The sequence below is a fragment of the Mustela putorius genome, unplaced genomic scaffold, assembly GCF_011764305.1.
Source record: "Mustela putorius furo isolate JIRA1106 unplaced genomic scaffold, ASM1176430v1.1 tig00004053_pilon_pilon_pilon, whole genome shotgun sequence".
NCBI classification, from domain to species: Eukaryota; Metazoa; Chordata; class Mammalia; order Carnivora; family Mustelidae; genus Mustela; species Mustela putorius.
Genome location: NW_025422186.1, coordinates 508,086 through 528,116, shown reverse-complemented (window position 1 = coordinate 528,116; position 20,031 = coordinate 508,086). Strand labels below are relative to the sequence as shown.

The 20,031-nt window shown below is 44.8% G+C and overlaps 1 protein-coding gene across 1 annotated transcript; it reads left to right on the top strand.

Moving 5' to 3' along the window:
* The first annotated feature begins 1,157 nt into the window (after positions 1-1,157).
* On the top strand, positions 1,158-19,384 carry ARR3 (arrestin 3). Its single transcript, XM_045072769.1, has 17 exons — positions 1,158-1,409; positions 8,625-8,662; positions 8,930-9,008; positions 9,112-9,172; positions 9,371-9,415; positions 13,621-13,838; positions 13,885-14,007; positions 14,186-14,253; positions 14,918-15,053; positions 15,243-15,327; positions 15,595-15,667; positions 16,056-16,193; positions 17,713-17,796; positions 18,063-18,086; positions 18,275-18,327; positions 18,630-18,639; positions 19,226-19,384. The coding sequence occupies exons 1-17, from the start codon at positions 1,158-1,160 to the stop codon at positions 19,320-19,322; spliced, it is 1,584 nt and encodes a 527-aa protein (XP_044928704.1). The 3' UTR covers positions 19,323-19,384.
* Positions 19,385-20,031: the final 647 nt, after the last annotated feature.

The following is a 20,031-nucleotide window of genomic DNA, read 5'->3' as shown; positions in this document are numbered from 1 at the left end:
GAATAGACTGCAAGACTGGAGGAACAAGAGGAAGATAAACTCAGGAGCTATTGCCAATGAATTATGGTGACTTGGACCAGAGTGGCAAAGGTGATGGGAAGTGGTCCGATTCTGGCTAGATTTTGAAAGTAAAGGCAACACAATTTACTGACGTGGGCGGTGCAAGAAAGAGAGAAGTCCGGAACGACTCCAAGATGTGTAGCCTGAGCAACTGGAGGAACTGTTCACAGAGATGGAAAAAGCTGTGAGAGAAGCAGGTTTGAGGGAAAACTGGGGGTTTGTTTTTCAGCCTGTCAATTTCAAGAGGTCTATTGCACTTGTGGGAAGAGGAGGAGAGGAGACAGTTCCCTCCTCCCCAAGATTGCTAGCCGACAAACCTTCCTGAAAGGCCCACCCCATCCTACACACCACCTCTCATCTCTCTCTACCACTCCAGAAGACTCCAGTCTGAATATAGCAGAGAAAGTACAGAAACCAAACCTAGATGTTTGAGAGCTAAGTGCCAGACAATGCCAACTTGCTGGGAGCTCTGGATCTGGGGCTCCTGGGGCTAACTAAGGTGCCAGGATTGTGGGAATCTTCGGCAAAGGGGGCAGACTTTGGGCCCGGAGGACTCTGGGGGTGAGGCAACTAGTGCTCTTGGGGAGGGAAGGGCAGTCTGGGCAGAATCCACGCTTCAGGGAACTGGAAGCAATGGGGACTCTGAACCTGATCTTCAGGTTACCCAGCTGGATTCCGGGAGTGAGAGGAGGCGGTAGGTCTGCGAGGGAGGCTCTAGAATCTGGGATCTAGAGCTCCTGGAGGCCCAGAAACCTGGATAGGGGAAACTTGGAGATACTTGCCACATGGCAGGGTGGGGGTAGCTAAAAGGGAGGCATGGAGGAAGCGGTCTGAGCCTGAGCCCTGAACAGCAGGCTGCTGGGATATTGGGTAAGAGGCCCAGATGTTGAAGCCAGACAGACACGAATTCAAATCCTTGTTTTCCCAGGCATTAGTTGTGTGATGCTGGACACCTCTTTGTAACTATGTTTTCTCCCTGGTGAAATGGACATAATAACACCAGTACTTCAGGGTTTCCTGAATATTGAATTGGTCAATAGGTGTGAACACACATCATAAATCACAAGGTATTTTGTATTATTCCTTTGCACTTAGGGATGAAGCTGATCTCTTTGGAGGAGAACACATGTGATTCGAGGTTTGGCATAAACCCAAGAGTTCACGCCAGCATCCTCCACACTAGAGAAGCTCCTGCTACTAGGTTTCTGCTAGTCCCTGGACAAAGCTCCAGCTGTCACTACTGCCACCGCCGCCCAGTGGCTACTTCAGGAAAGGACCTCGCCCAGCACCGCCTGGGCCAAAAGGATTTGTGCCTTAGGAAATGCTGCAGGCCAGACCTGCTGGCTTCCGTAACACTCTTCCTCACTTTTGTTTCTGTGATTTTGCATTACTCTGGTTCTCCTACTCCTCTGGACACCCCTTCTGACCTCTTCACCTGGCTCCTTTTTGTCCTCCTTCCTCCGAAGGTGACCTTTCCCCAAGGCTTATCCCTAGAGCTTTTTCTCTTCTGTCCTCTCTTCCCCACTACCTCCTCCCCAACCTCTTCCTCACTCTATCATTTCTCTTTCCTGATCTCTCTCTTTCTCTCTCTCATGCTTAAAAAAAAAAAAGATTTCATTTATTTGACAGAGAGGAATATATCAAGACAAGGAACACAAACAGGGGGAGTGGGAGAAGGAGAAGCAGGCTCCCCACTGAGCAGGGAGCCCAATGCTGGACTCGATCCCAGGACCCTGGGATCATGACCTGAGCCCAAGGCAGTCATTTAACCCACCGACCCACCCAGGTGTCCTACAAGTCTGTTCCTTATGTCCAGCAAGGCTGTTAAAAGCTTTAGAGTAGAGACTAGTACCACTGTGTCCAGCACCTAGGACAGGAAGTCTCTTTTTCTGCCATTTGATTCCTTCGTCTCCTTTCTATCCTTCCCCACTGAGCCAATGCCATTGTCCAGCTCCCACGTAAATCCGCTGGTATGCTTTCAATGGCAATAATGGAAAATTCCAAGTCGGATGATTTTAAAATGTGGAAATCTATTACCTTGCATCTAAGCCCAGGAGTGGGCTGCTTTGGAGTTGGCTAATTCAACAACTCAGCAATGTCACAAAAAATCCTGACTCCATCGTTCTGATCTGCAGCCCTCGATATGTTAGTTTAGCAACTCTCATGGTCACAAGATGGCTGATGCCCCTCAGCCATCTTCCAGCATTGCTTCCAAACATGACAACATTCAATGGTAGGAGAGAAAGGCCTCTCCTGCTGTAGGTTTACTATTATTACTCCAGAAACCTTTCCCAGAATCTCCCTAGCACACTTCCTTTCACATCTCAGTGGCTGGAATTTCATCATGCTTCTATAACTGAACCAGTCACTGGCAAGAGGGATGAAATGGCCATGACCGGCTTAGGAAATGGAGATTCTGCCCATAAGAATGAAAGGGGAGGTGGCTGGTGAGTTGACAAACAATTCTGTCTGCTACAACCCTTTATTGAATAACCCATTCTTTCCTCACTTTGAGATCTGATCATCACTTCCCAACTGGAAGGCCCAGGTGGGAAAAATCACTGTGATGTGCAAGTGAGGTGGGTAAAGACCTAAAAATACATCTCTCTTCAATATATCACAGAGGCCAGAAGCTCCATAATTAGAGTTGCATTCTTTTGCCTCCTTACTCTTGCTCTCTCAGAAAATGCAAACACCTTTTTTTTCCAGTTTCTATTTAAATTCCTGTTAGTTAACATATAGTATAATATTAGTTTCAGGTATACAATTTAGTGATTCAACATTTCCATATAACACAGGGCACTCATCACTCTAAGTGCCCTCCTTAATCCCCATCATCTATTTAACCCAACCCCCCACCCACCTCCCCTCAGGTAACCATCAGTTTGTTCTCTACAGTTAAGAGTCTGTTTCTTGGCATGCCTCTCTTTTTCCTTTTTTTCCTTCCTATATTTGTTTTGTTTCTTAAATTCCACATATGAATGAAATCATATGATATTTGTCTTTCTCTGGCTGACGTATTCCACTTAGTGTAATACTCTCTAGCTCTATCCACATTGTTGCAAATAGCAGAATTTCATTCTTTTCTATGGCTGAGAAATATTCATTCATATATATATAAATAAAAATATATATTTTTTTATATATTTATATATAAATATATAATATATATAAATATTTAAATATTATATATAAATATTATATATATAAATATATATATAATATATATTTTTTTATTTATATATATATGAATGAATATTTCTATATAAATATATATATATATATATCACCACTTCTTTATCCATTTATCAATTGATGGACATTTGGGTTCTTTCCATAATTTGGCTATTATTGATAATGCTGCTTATAAATATGGGGGTGCATGTATCCCTTCAAATCAGTATTTTTGTATCCTTTGGGTAAATACCTAGCAGTTCAATTGCTGGATTATAGGGTAGTTCTATTTTCACTTTCTCAGGAACTTCCATACTGTTATCCAGAGTGGCTGTACCAGTTTGCATTCCCACCAACAGTATAATTTTAGCCATTCTGACTGGTGTGAGGTGATAGCTCATGGTAGTTTTGATTTCCCTGATGATGAGTGAAGTTGAACATCTTTTCATATGTCTGTTGGCCATGTGGATGTCTTCTTTGGAAAAACATCTATTCATGTCTTCTGCCCATTTTAAAAATCAGGCTTTTTTGGTTTTGAGGTATTGAGTTTGATAAGTTCCTCATAGATTTTGGATACTACCCCTTATTAGATATGTCATTTACAAATATCTTCTCCCATTCCTTAGGTTACCTTTTATTGTCTATTGTTTCCTTTGCTATGCAGAAGTTTTTTATTTTGATGAAGTCCTCATAGTTTATTTTTCCTTTTGTTTCCCTTGCCTCAGGAGACATATCTAGTAAGATGTTGCTATGACTGGTGTCAAAGAGGTTGCTGCTCTAGGATTTTCATGGTTTCAGGTCTCACATTTAGGTCATTCATCTATTTTGAGCTTATTTTTTTGTATGGTATAAGAAAATGATCCAGTTACATTATTTTACATGTTGCTGTCCGGTTTCCCCAACACTATTTGTTGAAGAGACTGTCTTTTGTCCATTGGACATTCTTTCCTGCTTTGTCGAAGATTAGCTGACCATTTAATTGTGGGTTTATTTCTGGGTTTTCTATTCTGCTGCATTGATCTATGTGTCCATTTTCATGCCAGTATCATACTGTCTTGATCACTGCAGCTTTGTAATATATCTTGAAGTCCAGAATTGTGATGCCTCCAGCTTTGCTTTTCTTTTTCGAGATTGCTTTGGCTCCTTGGGGTCTTTTGTGGTTCCATACAAATTTCAGGATTGTTCTAGTTCTATGAAAAGTGTTGGTGGTATTTTGATAAGGATTACTTTATATGTGTAGATTGCCTTGAGCAATATAGATTTTTCACAATATTTGTTCTTCTGATCCATGAGCATGGAATGTTTTGCCACTTCTTCGTGTCATCTTCAACTTCTTTTATCAGGGTTTTATAGTTTTCAGAGTACAGGTCTTTTACTTCTTTAGTTAGGTTTATTCCTAGATACCCCATTGTTTTGGTTGCAACTGTATATATGAGATTGCTTCCTTCCCTTCTCTTTCTGTTGCTTCATCATTAGTATATAGAAATACAACAGATTTCTGTATATTGATTTTATATCCTACAACTTTATTGAATGTGTGTATCAGTTCTAGCAATTTTTTTGGTAGAGTGTCTTGGGTTTTCTATATAGAGTATCATGTCATCCGCAAATAGTGAAAGCTTGATGTCTTCCTTACCAATTTCGATGCCTTTTTTTTTTTTTTTTTTTTGCTGTGGCTATGACTTCCGGTATTATATTAAATAACAGTGGTGAGAATGAATATCTGTCTTGTTCCTGACCATAGAAGAAAAGCTCTGTTTTTCCCCCTTTGAGGATGATCATTAGCAGGGGATTTTTCATATTTGGCCTTTATTATGTTGAGACATGTTCCTTCTAACCCTACTGTATTGAGGGTTTTTATCATGAATGTTTATCATGAATGTTGTGCTTTGTCAAATGCTTTTTCTGCATCTATTGAAAGAATCATATGGTTCTTACCCTTTCTTTTATCAGTGTGGTGTATCACATTGATTCATTTGCAAATATTGAACCACTTTTGCAGTCCAGGAATAAATCACTAGAAAATGCAAATACTCTTGCTCAAAATTAAACTATGGTGATAATTCTCTTTAGGAACTACAAACTGGAAAGGGATATGAGGGAATTGGGGGGAAAGATGGAAATGTTTTATATCTTGATCTAGGTAGTGGTTACGTATGTGTACACACAGGGGTATTAGTTTCCTCTTCCTGCTGTAAAACAGTTACCACAGACTTGGTGACTTAAAACAGCGGACTTATTCTCTTTCAGTTCTGGAGGTCAGAAGTCCAAAATCGGTTTCACTAAAATTAACGTGTCTGCCAGGCTGCACCTGAACTGCAACAGCTACCTTGTGACCATAAGAGACTATGGGGGGAGGGGGCGGGTGGGATCCATGCACTTGTCCTTTACAGCATCCAGAGCAGCATTCCTTGACTGTGGCCCCTTCCTTCATCTTCAATGCCAGTGACATAGCATCTTGCTTTAGTGCTCAAATTGCTTTGCTTCTGTAGTCAAATCTCCTTCTATCCCCCTCTTTTTTCTCTTATTTATAAAGAGACTAGTGGTTATTTAGGGCCCACCCAGATGATTCAGAATAATCTCTCCATCTCAAGATCCTTAATTTAACCATTTCTGCAAAGTTCCTTTTGCCATATAAAGTAAAATTCATAGGTTCTAGAGATTAGGACCCTATATGTTTGGGGTCCATTATTCAGCCTACTACATTAGATAAAAATTCATCAAGCTGTACAATTAAAGGTTTGTGCATTTTTGTTGTTGGTAAATTATACCTCAGCCAAGAAAGGCACATACTCCTGGAAGAGAGATAATGATTTAAGTTCAGTCATAGTAATGAATTAAAGACCTACCAGATCTATTTTCTTCCTGCCAAGAGGATCACAGATCTCAGCTAAAAGAGGGGATATGCTTTAAGTGTGGGTCTGAAGACAGAAATGGGCTGAAGCCTAGTCCAAAAGTACATTGATTCTGAAGCCTCACCTTCCCCACAGGCACCAATCTTGGCAAGTGTATGTCCAGCATTAGTTTTAGTCCCACAATGGTCCCTGCAGAGTCTGGGCTTCCAGCTCTATCTGAAAATCCCTGAGAAGGGCAGAGTAATAGCAACTAAAAGACAAGCTCCTGGGGTGTGTATTGGCAAGGAATGGCAAAGGTTAACACAGTTTGCTGTACAAAAAGAATACAGGACAGCTGCCCAGCAGCCACAGTAGAGAGCAGGAGGTAGGGAACGCCCAGCCCTCTGAGCCATAGTCATGGCCATGCTCTGAAGAACATACTTCCTGTTGTGGAAGGTGGTGGGCATCTATGTATAGATACTAAAGACCAGCCAGCTCTATGAGGGGTTGAAGGCAGGGTAGGGTCCTGTAGTCCCAGAGATTGGAGGTTCTCTCTCTATGGTCTCTATGTCCACAAAGCCTGGACCTGCACCCTGTGAGGACAGCCAAGAAAGGAAGATTATTTTTGTTGCTGCCATTGTGGGGGTCCTGGCAGCTGTAGGACAGAAATATCTCTAATTCCATGAGTGGTCATATGAGGCAAGGGAAGCTGCTTAGAGCCTCTAGCATGGACTTAGTTTCAGGGATTGGGGAGAGTCAAAAACTGGGTGGGAAGGTTTGCTCTAGGTGGGAGTGATACAGATGTCAATTGCCTATTCCCTCCACATGCAACGTCCTTCCAGGAGAACCTGTCCCTGGGCCAAGAATCCTTTGTTACCTTCCTCTCCATCAAGAAACATTCGGAGCTCACAGACATGTGCACACACAGCACAACACAATCAGCCTCCCCTCCCCAGTCACCACTCCCACTTACAGGAGATTGACTCCTGCTGTGCACATAAGCTGGGATAATCAGGGTTTCTAAACAGTAGGCTTCAAGAGTCCCAAGTCCCACGTGGTGGGGGACTGAGGAAGGGGTACTCTTTCCCATACTCTTAGCCTTTGTGTGGCCTGTAATAGCTGATCAAGAGACATAGAAACACTAGAGGGTGACACAAGGCTCTCCTTTCAGAATCACAAAGACCCATACTTTGAGCCCTCCTATTTCTATCCCTCACCACGCTTTTCCTTTAATATCCCCGATTCCCCTTTGATCCTAGTCCTCAGATTCAAGGCCTCATGAGGCCAAAACCCTGTAGTTCCCTTTCGCAAGCTTCCCAGACTTTAACACCATCAGATTCAACCCTCTACCCCCACCCTGTCCCAACAGCAAGAACCTGCTAATCCTTAGCCACTAATCTTTTAGCCTTTAATCTGCTTTCCAAACTCTTGGCACCTGAGCTATTTATAAAGCAGTGTTTTATGCCCCCCCCAACTCCATTCTCCTTCCCTGACCCCCACCAGTCTAAACATTCAAAGGACCTTAACTATAAGAGGCTGGGGAAGCGAGCATAGCAAACAGACCTGGAGACGGATGTGAGCCTCATCTCTCTCCCCAGGTAATAGTCCAAATTCCTCTATTTCTAGCCCATACTGGGTCCCATATCCTTTACCTTTAGCAACCCCAGGAATATATCAAGGAGCACTTGAGGGCACCTTTCTTGACACAATCAGCAGGCACTTGGGTCAAGACACCCTATGAGAGACCTCTGGAAATTCCCCAAATCTCACCCTTCAGTCCAGACCTGAAATGCAACAAAGAGAAACACTAGACAGACATCCCCCTCTTTCTTTCTAAGGGTCCCCACTCCAAGGCCTAGTACCTGGGGACGTGGATGGGGTTAAGTATGGGAAAATTGGGGGAAGGTGAAGAGAGTGATGAACAGATGCAAGGAAGTCTTTCGACCTCAATAGAGATTTCTGCCACCAAAACCAAGAGAGTGAGGGCACAAAACCCTTCTCTCCCATGCTTTTTTTCCCTCTTAGCTGAGAGTTAAAGCCACTGTGAGGTGAACTCGGGCTCAGAATCCAAAGTAGGAGCAAAAGCAGGCAGAATCCATTTTTTCTTCATTCATTTATTCGTGTATCTAACAAACACATCTTGACACGTACTACTGTGTGCCAGGTGACGTCCAGCCTCATCCAGTCCAATTTTCCTCCAATTGTCTGGATGGAGGCATCCCTCCAGCCCTGTTCCAGACCAGTTCCTGCTCCATAAAGGTGCTCAAGAATGCCCCAGCTACTCCAGGAAACCATGCCCTTCCTGGAGAACAGACAGTATGGTTACTTGACAATTTGTAAAAATAGTTTTTCCCCCCATGTCTGGGATGGGTGAGAGTATGACTGAATAAGAAATCTTGGCAAGAGGGATAATATAAAGTGCTTGATGGTGGCGAGGTGTCTATTTAAGGAGGAAAGATTACACCACATTGGGTGTGTCTGGATGGTATCCCAGAATGGGGCAAAGAGAATAGGAACCAGATGACTGAACGTTCCTCCTTCTTTCCGTCTTCTCAGAAAAGGCACAACGTCAACTCCATGGCCAACATCTCAAGGTAAGTAAGAACTCCTTCTAATTCTCTGAATCTGTGATCTGTCCCTTACCTGAACCCAAGTACTTGCCTTTGGGGTAGAAGAGTTTCTAACCTCTCTTCTACTTACAATTTGAACTCTACTTCCTTTCATGCTTCTTGGGCCTCTTCTCCTAATCCTAGGAATATTTCCTTTTCTCCCCCACTTCCCTTCCTTTCCCCTCCCTTATTTTCCTCTTTCCTTCTCTCCCAATGACCCTCCCTATTTACTTTCCGATTTTCTCTTTATAGGGTATATAAGAAGACCTGCTCCAATGGGAAGGTGAGAGAACCTGGCCTAGCCGGGCAAATTAGAGGGCAAAAGGGGCAGGTGGGTACCACCTTAAAGGTCTCAAAGGGTTTTTGCTGGGGGTTTCAGGGGAATCCGTTCAAAGATGATTATGAGAGTAACATGCCAGGTTCTTCCACAACAGCTTACTCTCTACCTGGGGAAACGGGACTTCGTGGACCATGTGGACATGGTGGATCCCATTGGTCAGTGAGTTCAAAAAGGGAAAGAGCCTGGGGAGAAGGGAATGGGAGCCAGGAACTAAGAGAAAACCAAGAAAGGAAAATGCAGAAGAGGAGGCTAATTAAAGGGGAAAATGGGAGGAACTATTTCAGGGATCCAATTCTGTTTCATAGTCTAAGGCTTTTTCCTGACTGTGGTGCCCTCTCTCTCTCTCTCTACAGATGGTGTGGTCCTGGTTGACCCTGATTACTTAAAAGATAGAAAGAGTAAGTAAAAATTCTCTTGGACTTTGTATGTGCCAGGGACCCCAAACTGAAATGTCACCTATGCCGCAAGTAACCTGAATGAGTAGAGTGGATGAGTGTACCTGAGAGGTATAAAAAAAACCAAAAATCAGTGGGAACTGTGAATGCCTTGTCTGGTGGGGGCAAGCAACTGGGAATTTTAGCCCAGTGAGGCCAAATTTTCCGATTGTTGGAAAGGAACCGGAAATGAAGCACAGAATAAGACCGTCAGAGGCCCAAATTCTAAAACGATTATGGTACCTCTTTCCCAAATAATATTCAACATAGGTATATTTCTAAAACATAAATGAAATTTTATTTTTCAAAAGTACACAACATTTCCATGTGTACAAGAATTAAAAATAGTTTCTTTCTAAAATTTCTAGGTTTCCTTATTATTTTTGGTGGTCCCCTTGCTTTGTTGCTAAACTGAACATGGGCTTATTAGACTGGCTATAGAAAGATCCAGTATTCCAGAAATCCATATTTTCATGCAAATTTCCTGATCTTCAAATGTTGGCAGCTAACTAAACGACTTTTTAAGGCCTGGATAGGTCAAAAAATTTTTATTTTTACTTAGGCTGGATGTGACCTTCAAACTGCCATTTTGGGACCTCTGGGATATATCTTTCCACCTCTCCTACATAGGGAAAACCCCCTATCTTTTTTAGGGGGGAGGGGAGCCCAAGTAAAGAAACAAAGAAAACAATAGCTCCAGCAAGTAACAAGAGACATTACTCTGGTCACAGTACCATAGATCAACATTACACTGAAATATTTTTGCACTGCTTTTTAAAAAAATTTTTTTTTTATTCTGTGATTCAGTAAGCCTGAAAATTGGGTTTGGCTTGAAAAAGGTTGAGAACAAATTGATGAATATTAGTTCAAACATAACCTTTAGATCCTGTGAGATAAAATAACCTTAGTCTTTCTGATTAAACAGTGTGGATGAGCAGTCCAGCCAGTTCTAAATATCAGAAGAATTCTAGGGAATAGCTGGTAAATTAACCAGCTTAAGACTCTCAATTACTCTGTATTCTAAACATAAATAAATAAATAGAATAGAATAAAAAATAAAAAACACCCTAAATCATTTTTCCAAGTTCCTACAAAATCTTTAGAATAACCTTCAGAATAACCTATAGAAAGAAATACTTAGTTTAGAAAACGCATGTTGATCCAGAAGGAGGATGTCTTTTCCATTTTGAGTCTTTCTTTATGTCCCTTGGTAGAATTTTTTATGACTATTCATTTAAGTCGGGTATGTTTCTTCAGTTTGTTCCTTGACTCTTCTATATGTCTTGTTCCTTTTATGAAGATGTTTTTATTCGTGAATTTTCTGATATTTTTTTCTCTCAAGTTTCATTTGTTGATGTATAACAGGGTTATGCTATATTACTGAGTGATAAAGGCCAGTTGTAAGGCAGTATAGATGTATTGTTTAACAAAAATCTATCTGGGATCTCTCTGTATTATTTCTTACAACTGCATGTGAGTCTACAGTGCTCTCAAAATAAACAATTCGCTTTCAAAAGGCAATGGCACAAAGGCCTATGGTAGTCTTGTGTTTAATTAGAGACATGAAGTGGCGATGCAGGTGCAAGAGATATTAACAGCAGTTATCTCTGCAGTACGTTGTATGACAGCAGAGCTTGGATTTATTCTTTTTGTTTGTATTTTCTGGTTTTCACATGATTAAGAGGTACTGTTTGTCTAACAGACACAACCACAACCATAAGTTGATAACTTTAGAGCAGATGTTGAATTTTTAAAAATGAAAACGATCGATTTTCTTTTTTTTTTTTTTAAGATTTTTATTTATGGGGCACCTGGGTGGCTCAGTCGTTAGGCATCTGCCTTCAGCTCAGGTCATGATCTCAGGGTCCTGGGATCAAGTCCCACATCGGGCTCCCTGCTCAGTGGAGGGTCCGCTTCTCCCTCTCCCACTCCTCTTGCTTGTGTTCCCTCTCTCGCTGTCTTGCTATCTGTCAAATAAAGAAAACCTTTTTAAAATTATTTATTTATTTATTCATGAGAGTCAGAGGCAGAGGGAGAAGCAGGCTCCCTGCTGAGCAGGGAGCCTAATGCAGGACTCAATCCCAGGACCCCGGGATCATGACCCGCAGCTGAAGGCAGCAGCTTAACTGACTGAGCCACCCAGGCATCCCGAATTCACACATTTTTAAAAGTTTCTATTGCCAGACTGCCCTCCAAAATGATTGTACCAATTGACTCTCCCTCCTGCAGTATATAAGGCCACCCATTGCCCCAGTCCTTATAAATACTACCATTATTATTACTTTCAGTCTTCATTGTATCTTTTCAATATAGATTTACTTTCCTTGTTCTTAATTTGAAAAGCAGATATCCTGGCTGTTCGATATTTTGATCTCATAAAAATACGAAATAAGTTGCTTTCTCCTAGTGTGTGGCTGTTGGTACTTTTCTTTTCTTGTGGGTCAGGGCTTTTGCACCCCATCCCATATTCCGCTAGTTCACTGACGCAGCTTGCTATTTGCCCCTCATCTTAGGTACCAGCTGCATAAGTATGAATTCAATTATAACTATCCGATTTCTGCCAGTATTCCTATAACTGTCGTCATCATTCACATCTATAATTACAGTTTCCAAAAGGATTTCTTATACATCAACTCCTCACAGGAACTCCTATGACCTGGGTTGGGCATACGGAAGTCTGGCTTTTGGAGTCACACAGTTAAGTGACCAGGGCAGCTCTGAACTCATTTTCTCTACCTGTGAAATGGAGATAATACTTCAGAAGAGTCGCGCCTAGCTGACTCAGTCTATAGAGCATGTGACTCTTGACCTCGGGGTCATGATTTCAAGCCCCACACTGGATGTAAAAGTTACTTAAGAAAATGAATATTTAAAAAACAGTAATGATACTTCAGAGGATTGTTGTGAAGTCTAAATAACATATGCAGAGCTCCTGTTATTGACAGGTGAATTAACTGAGACTCACAGAACTCGAGGGATTCGTACAAGTCATACTCAAGCCGAGGTAGTCGGACCCTAGAGAATTCCGTAATAAATACCTTGTACCCACCGCCTGGCTTCCAAAAGAACTACAGAAACAAACTTGTCTCCCATGTGTCCTTCCCTAATCCCATTTCCCCTCCTTTTTCCCTCCTTCCCTCCCAGCCTCCTCCCCGGGAAACAACTATCCCGCATTTGGTGTTTATTATTCCTATGATGTTACTATACTTCTACCCATAGTTATATATCTGTGAGCAACTCTGGTATCGTTCTACATGCTCTTAAATTTCATATACACGGTATTGGATCATGGGTATCATTATGAAGCTAGCTTTCTTTTGACTCAATAGTTTTTTTTTGAGTTTTAACCATGCTGATACATGGAGCTCTAGTTCATTTAAACTCAGTTTAGCATTCTATTATATGAATATACCATAGCTGTATTACCCATTCTTTCTCTGATATTAAAATTATTTCTAATTTTATGCTACGGCAAATATAATATTGATGCAATGGACATTCTCATATGTATCTCCACATAAACATGAGCAAGAGTTCCTCTAAATTCTTCTTACATCATAATATATAAGCAGATTCAGTTTTACTCACTTTGGAGTTTCTTCAGAGTGTTTGTCCTAATTTACCCTCCCACCAGCAGTGTGCAATGAACTTCTATCGTTCCACTCCTTCATGAAGGAACTTCTAGACCTGAGCCAAAACCCAGAGTCGGATGCTTAACCGACTGTGCCACCCAGGCACCCTGACATGTTCTCACATCTCACTGGCCTTTCTATATCATGCCTCTCCATACTCTTTGCACACTTTTATATTGGGATCTTTAAATGATTGATTTTCAGGAGTTCTTTATATCTCACAAATGCGAAGATTTTTTATTGAAGTAGAGTTGACACACAACATTCATTAGTTTCAGGTTAGGACCACTAAACTTTGGTTTGCTATGCATGGTACAAATGTTTTTTCCTGGGCTTTTGCTTGTTTTGTTGTTCATAAAGACTCCTAATGTAAAGAGGATTTAAATTTTACTGTAGTCTAATGTATTAATCCTTTTCTTCATGGCCACATGGTTTCAGTCATATTCCCTTGTCTCTCCATGTCTTCCCATGGGCCATTTAAGAACTTCCTATCTCCCTCAGGCATGATAAGTCACTCTCTTCCTCCTTTGCCTGCAGTGTTTGTCACGTTGACATGTGCCTTCCGCTATGGCCACGATGACTTGGATGTGATTGGTCTGATGTTCCGCAAAGATTTGTATGTGCAGGTGCAGCAGGTGTTCCCACCTGAGCCCACCAGCCCCCAAGGGCCCCTCACAGTCCTACAGGAGCGACTCCTGCAAAAGCTGGGGAACAATGCTTACCCCTTTACCCTGCAGGTACTAACCACCCCCCCAGTCCTGGGCAAGGTTTCCAGGGGGAGATTAAGAGGGGAAGCTAAAGAGGGAAAACAGAGGAAGGGGTTCCCTATTTCTCCTGTTTGCTGACCTCTTCCTGATTCCCCAGATGGCTGTTAACCTTCCCTGTTCAGTGACGCTGCAGCCAGGGCCTGAAGATGCTGGAAAGGTAAGGTCTGGGTTCTGAGAAAGGGAGAGAGATAGTCAATACCAGGAAGAGGGGCAGGTGGACAGGGGGACAAGACTGCTGAAACAGACCCCTAAGAGATGGGGTCAGGCATTTCATTAGAGACCCAAGAGGAAAGGATAGTCAGAAATGAGTTCTCTTTGCCCCTGCCCCCTTGCAGGCCTGTGGGATTGACTTTGAAGTGAAGAGTTTCTGTGCTGAAAACCTGGAGGAGAAAATCTCCAAGAGGTAGTCTTTAGTCCTCTTCAAAACCCCTGCCTCCAGACTGGGCTAAGAAACAGATCCTGATACCAGGACTGAAAGAGCCCTACTTGTAACCTCCATAGTAGCATCACAGCCGACTCAGAGGTCCAGCTCTGATTTCCCCTCTGGCTTCTCTTCCTTGCTCCAGGGCAGTCGGCCAGCTTCCCCTGAAAGGGCCAAAAACTAAATAATTTGGCTTTGCCAGCCCTATAGTTTCGGTTGCAGCTACTCAACTCTGCCATTGTAGTGTGAAAGCAGGCAGAGACAGTATGTAAATGAATGAGCCGGGCTGTCTTCCAATACGACTTTATTTATAGACACTAAAATTAGAATTTTATATAATTTCCACATGTCATGAAATATTATCGTTCTTTGAATTTTTTCAACCATTTAAAAATGCAACAACCGTTCTCAGCTTGTGGGCCATCCAAAAACAGGCAGCAGGCCACATTTGGCCAGTGAGCCATTGTTCACCAACTCATGGTATGGATGCCTCCACTGAGGGTCTAGAGGAATTTTCTGGGGGAAGCTCTACGCCACCTCCACCCCCACCCCACCCCAAGCAAGGACCAGGCCATGCCGTTGGCATGGAAAAAAGTCTGTGAGTCCCCAGGGAGATGTGTTGGCTAACCTCTTGGCCTCTACTCAGAGACTCCGTGCGGCTGGTGGTTCGGAAAATACAGTTTGCACCCCCAGAACCAGGCCCTGGCCCCTGTGCCCAGACGACCCGTCGCTTCCTTCTGTCAGCTCAGCCCCTACAGCTGCAGGCCTCGATGGACAGGGAGGTTTGTGAACCCCACTTCCTGACCTCTTACCCTGAAACCCCTCCAAAACTCTGATCCTTCACTGATTTCCTTCTTGGGTAGCCAGAGACGGAAGCCAGGGCAGCAACACTGTTAAGGAAGCAGGAATTCTGGATCTCGATCTAAGGGTTCTCCCTCCAGCCTCATGATAAGCCTCTCCCTCTGCTTCAGGTTCACTACCACGGCAAACCCATCTCTGTCAACATTTCTATCAACAACTGCACCAACAAGGTCATCAAAAAAATCAAGATTTCAGGTGAGCTTCTTTTCCTATTCCCCCTGCACCTGGTTCCTAATCCACGGGTCTTTTTCCAAAATGCTGCCTCACTTACGCAGTCTGCATTCATCTAGACTTTCTCTCTAATGCAAGCTTACCAAAATGCCTATCTTTCTTTGCCCACAAGCGCATCTCAGTACAACATGCATACTGTACCCATATGTCGGGTCACATCTAAGGGCAGTGAGTTGGGGTTTTGAGGAAGACTGAATGATTATAGTCACATGCTTTTCCCCGGCTGTTCAGTTGACCAGATCACAGACGTTGTCCTGTATTCCTTAGACAAGTACACCAAGACCGTGTTCATCCAGGAGTTCACGTGAGCTGGCACCGGGGCTGGGGGCAAGAGAGCCAAGGGGTGGGTTGGTGGGAAAAGTGTCAGGGACTAGAGGCAAAGGAGGGGGTTGGGGAAAGAAGGAAGAGGGTAAGAACCCACGACTGAGGAAAGTCAAGATGAGTGCTGGAGAGAATAAGAGGGATTCCCAGGAGAACTAGAGGGTGGATACCCACAAGAGGACCATCAAAACTCAGGGAGGTCAGGGGCATAAGGATTTCCCACCAGAGAAAAGTGTTCCCACTCTCCGCAGTTGGACATGCCCACTCTCTTGGCTACTCCAGTAGGTTTATGGAATTGTGCAATATGGCCTTGGGAATTAAAGTACGCATAACTGGCAAAGCCTAGCCTAAGTTCTTCTCTTCTTTTAAAGGGAGACTATAGGTGCTAACTCCAGTTTTTCTAAGAGCTTCGAAGTAACTCCGCTCCTGGCTCCCAACTGCCAGAAACAGGGCCTGGCGCTGGATGGCAAACTCAAGCACGGCGATACCAATCTAGCCTCCAGCACAATGTAAGCTCACACGTGAAGCCCAACCTCCATGTACCATCCCCTTACCCATTCTTCATGCTGTGCATACAGTTCTTAGCTGTTACCTGTTAAGGAAGCCTACCCATTTTTTTAAAATGTCCCTAGGCCAGTGTTCAGAGACCGCTGCAGGCCTGAAAGCCATCAGGAAGCTAAATAATGCCCATGGGACCAATGCCCAGGCTTAGGTCACAGGGAGCAAAAGAAGAAGCAGTGAGGATAATTCCCTGTGTTGTATAATACTCTGCAGCTCAAAAAGCTCATGCATGTCTAGAAGTGAAAGACTAGGAGATGAGAAATGGAGGAGGAGGACGACCAAAAGAAGGAGAATGACATAATAGGAATTGGTAGAATTCTGCCCAATCATTCATTTTGGTCCTATGTCTTTGAAAGCCCTAGTGCTAGGTATGTCTTCTACCAAAAGCCATCTGCCACCATCTGATGAATGTTATTTGTCCCCTACATTTATCCATACCTTATCAATCTTGAGGCTATAGATTGTTACTACTATAAAGACCCTCAGAAATCATCCAAACAGTATGATTTTATAAAGGATCAGTATTCCAGAGTCATGAAGAGACTTTCCCAATATCCTACAGTTTTCTGTGTCTTATTTTCCAATCAGTGAGTTTTTCAGGGAGCACCTGTTACATGCTCATTCCTATGCTAAGCAATGTGGGAGGATACAAAGACATTTTAGACAGCCTCTGCCTTCAGTCAATTTATGCCCTAGGCAGGGAACAAAGAGGAAAGCCAATGCAATCTAAAGGTTAAATGTTTGTACACGTGGTTCAGATTAGAAATTCAATAGAAGTTAAAAGAAGCTGGCAGAGCTGGAGAGAGCTTCCTGGAGGAGACTGAATGACTTATACCTTTTTTTTTTTAAAGATTTTATTTATTTTATAGAGAGTGAGAGAGTGCTTGAGAGGGGAGAGGGTCAGAGGGAGAAGCGGACTCCCTGCTGAGCGGGGAGTCTGCTGCAGGACTCCATGATAGGACTCAATTCTGGGACTCCGGGATCATGACCTGAGCCATAGGCAGTCACTCAACCAACTGAGCCACACAGGCGCCCCTGAATGAGCTAGATCTTGAGGCACATGTAGGATCTGGATAGCAACAGAAACAGAGGAAGGAAAGGACATTCTAGATTGGGAGCACAGCATAGGCAAAGGCCAGAAGGTGGGAAACTGCATGGCATGTTCTGAGCATGGAGAGAGGGTCCGCTTAGGTTGTATCCCTGGTATTAGGGAATCAGGGCAGAAGAAGTTAGAGAGGCTGGGTGAAGCCAGTTTGCTAAGGGTCATGAAAGCCACACCAAGTGGCTCTTCAGCAGAGGGTGACATGGTAAAACTGGACTTTAGGAATAGAAATGGAATTTCAGTGAGTAGGAGAGATGAGAGCTTGGAAGGTCTGTGAGAAGGCTGCACAGGAAGGGACTGAGGGAAAGAATGCTTTACTCCCCTCCCTATAACAAACACACAACAATTAATACTACCACCTCCAGTCTTCAACCTGGAATGGACAAGGAGCTCCTGGGGATCCTGGTGTCCTACAAAGTGAGAGTCAACCTGATGGTGTCCGGTGGAGGGTGAGTGATAGTTCAGGGTCTGTCTGGGCAGGGGCCAGGGATCCACACTTGTTTTCCCTCCCGTTGGACTGACCCAGTCAAGCTGTTTCCCATCCCTTCTCCCAGACCAGTTTCCCAAAACCTGTGTGCTCAGTGAGCAAGCTACCTTCCCTTCCAGAAACCTCTCCTGTGGCTGAGTTGGCCTTATGATCCCTTATCCCCCAGGAAAACTAGGTTGCCACTTTCCATTTCCAGCTGCTAATTTTACCATGTCATTGTACCCTCAGCATCCTTGGTGACCTGATAGCCAGGTAAGAGACTCCATGAGGAAGCTGTGGGGGGAGGGGACGGAGCAAGAAGGGGAAGGTGAGGACATAAGGAGATCAAAAGTGGGCCAAAGGAGAGCCCGAGGACATCCCAGGACCAGAAAACCGAGGGGGAGAGGTTTCAGGAGTGGCCTCAGAGGGAGATCTGTGACTCTTCTTTGGAATCCTCGCAGCGACGTCGGTGTGGAGCTGCCCTTGATCTTGATGCATCCAAAGCCATCACATGGTGAGGGACCAGGGGGGACTGACAGGAACGGTGGGCCTGATTGCGGCGACCAAGCTGTTCTAATCTCCGGAATCCCGGACTGGCTGTGTGGGTAGAGAATGTAGAGCAATGGGCAGATCGGGTTCCTAGGTTTTCAGGGGGTGGGTGGGTGCGTGGGTGCGCACACGTACGCACCTTGGGGAAGGGAAGGGAGGAGAGGGTTAAAAAGGGAGGGGGGAGCGAAACAAGACATTTCTCAGTGGAACTGAAGAGCCCAGTGTCAGCTTCTCCGTGTGTCCCTCCCTCTCCATGCTTTGCTACAGAGGCTGCTAGGTAAGAAACTGTGAAGCCCGGAAACCCCATCCCCCTTTCCCCATTGCCACCCTCCATTTTATGACGATGGCAATGTTAAAAAGCTTCCCTGGAGTGTTGCTTTCAATACTGTGCGGTGGAAACCTATGGTTTAGCCTCGTGTCATAGTTGAGTGCTTTTCATACGCCCTCCACCCCCTGGTCTTCTCAGAATCCTCCTTTCCCCTCTTCCCTTCCTTACCCCCCCCCCCCCCCCCCCCCCCCCCCCCCCCCCCCCCCCCCCTTCGCCTTCGGTGTTTCATTCTACCAATCACTTCCCTCCCTCCCCCACCCTCCATTCTTGTTTCCCCTCCAGCACAATGGGTGGGTGGTGGCGGGGTTGGGGGGGGGACTTTTGTTTTGGGAGATGGGGGAGGGAGCGAAGGGAGACAAGCTTGAGTGGTCGATCCATGGGTTGGGGGGGTGGGGGTCGCTACCCAGAGAGGGCTTCAGATCTGAGTTGGAAGCGGAGAAGAGATCACTGTTCTGGAATCACAGGAAGGGAGGGAACGTGGATGATGCCCAGAGAGTTGTTCCTAACCCTGCGTTCCCCTCTGCTGCTTTGCAAGCTCTGAGGACATAGTCATCGAGGAGTTCACTCGGCAGGAGAACCGCAGGGAGGAGAGCCAGGAGGCTGTGGTGGTGGAGGGGGATGAGGGAAGCTGAACACCTCGCTCTGGTGCCTCTGGGCAGGAGCACCACTGTAACGCTCTAATAAATCAACTTGTCCAAGACGCGCCTGGCAATCTCTTTGGTATTTCCTTCTCCGGGAGGGTGATGGCATTACAGATAACAGCACCCTCTACCCCTGGCAGTGATGACTCCGAAGCATGTGCTTTTCCCCCAAGCAAGCCCCGACTTCCCTCTGGCTAAGCCACCTGCCCTCTGTGGATCCTTCAACTTGCCCTCTGGACCCTGGCTATCCCCCCCCCACCCTACCTCCGCAGCCCCCCCTTTCCCCTTAACGTCACTGCAGCGATCTCTCTCGGATCATCCACAGCTCCAGGCAGGGCCTGAGGGGGCGTGGCCGTGCCCCCAACCCCCGAGTCCATGTGCAAGGTGATGAGCAGAAGGACAGAGAGCACACCATCCACCTGCCGCCATGTACAGCCTCGCACGCAGGGCCCACGGCAAACCAGAGGCTTCTGGAAACCACTGAGCCGACCCCTGCACAAGCCCAAACTCATGTGCCTGGGGGAGCAGAGCAAGGAGAAGGGGGGTATCTGGGTGGGGCTTTGAAGATCGGGAGGTGTGACTGGGATGGAAGAGTGTCAGGGGCGGGATCAATTTCCTCCTCCTCACTGCGGGTGATGGTTGGCCCACTTAGCCACCTCACAGTGGGGAAGATACCACTCCTCACCGGCTTCCTGTACTA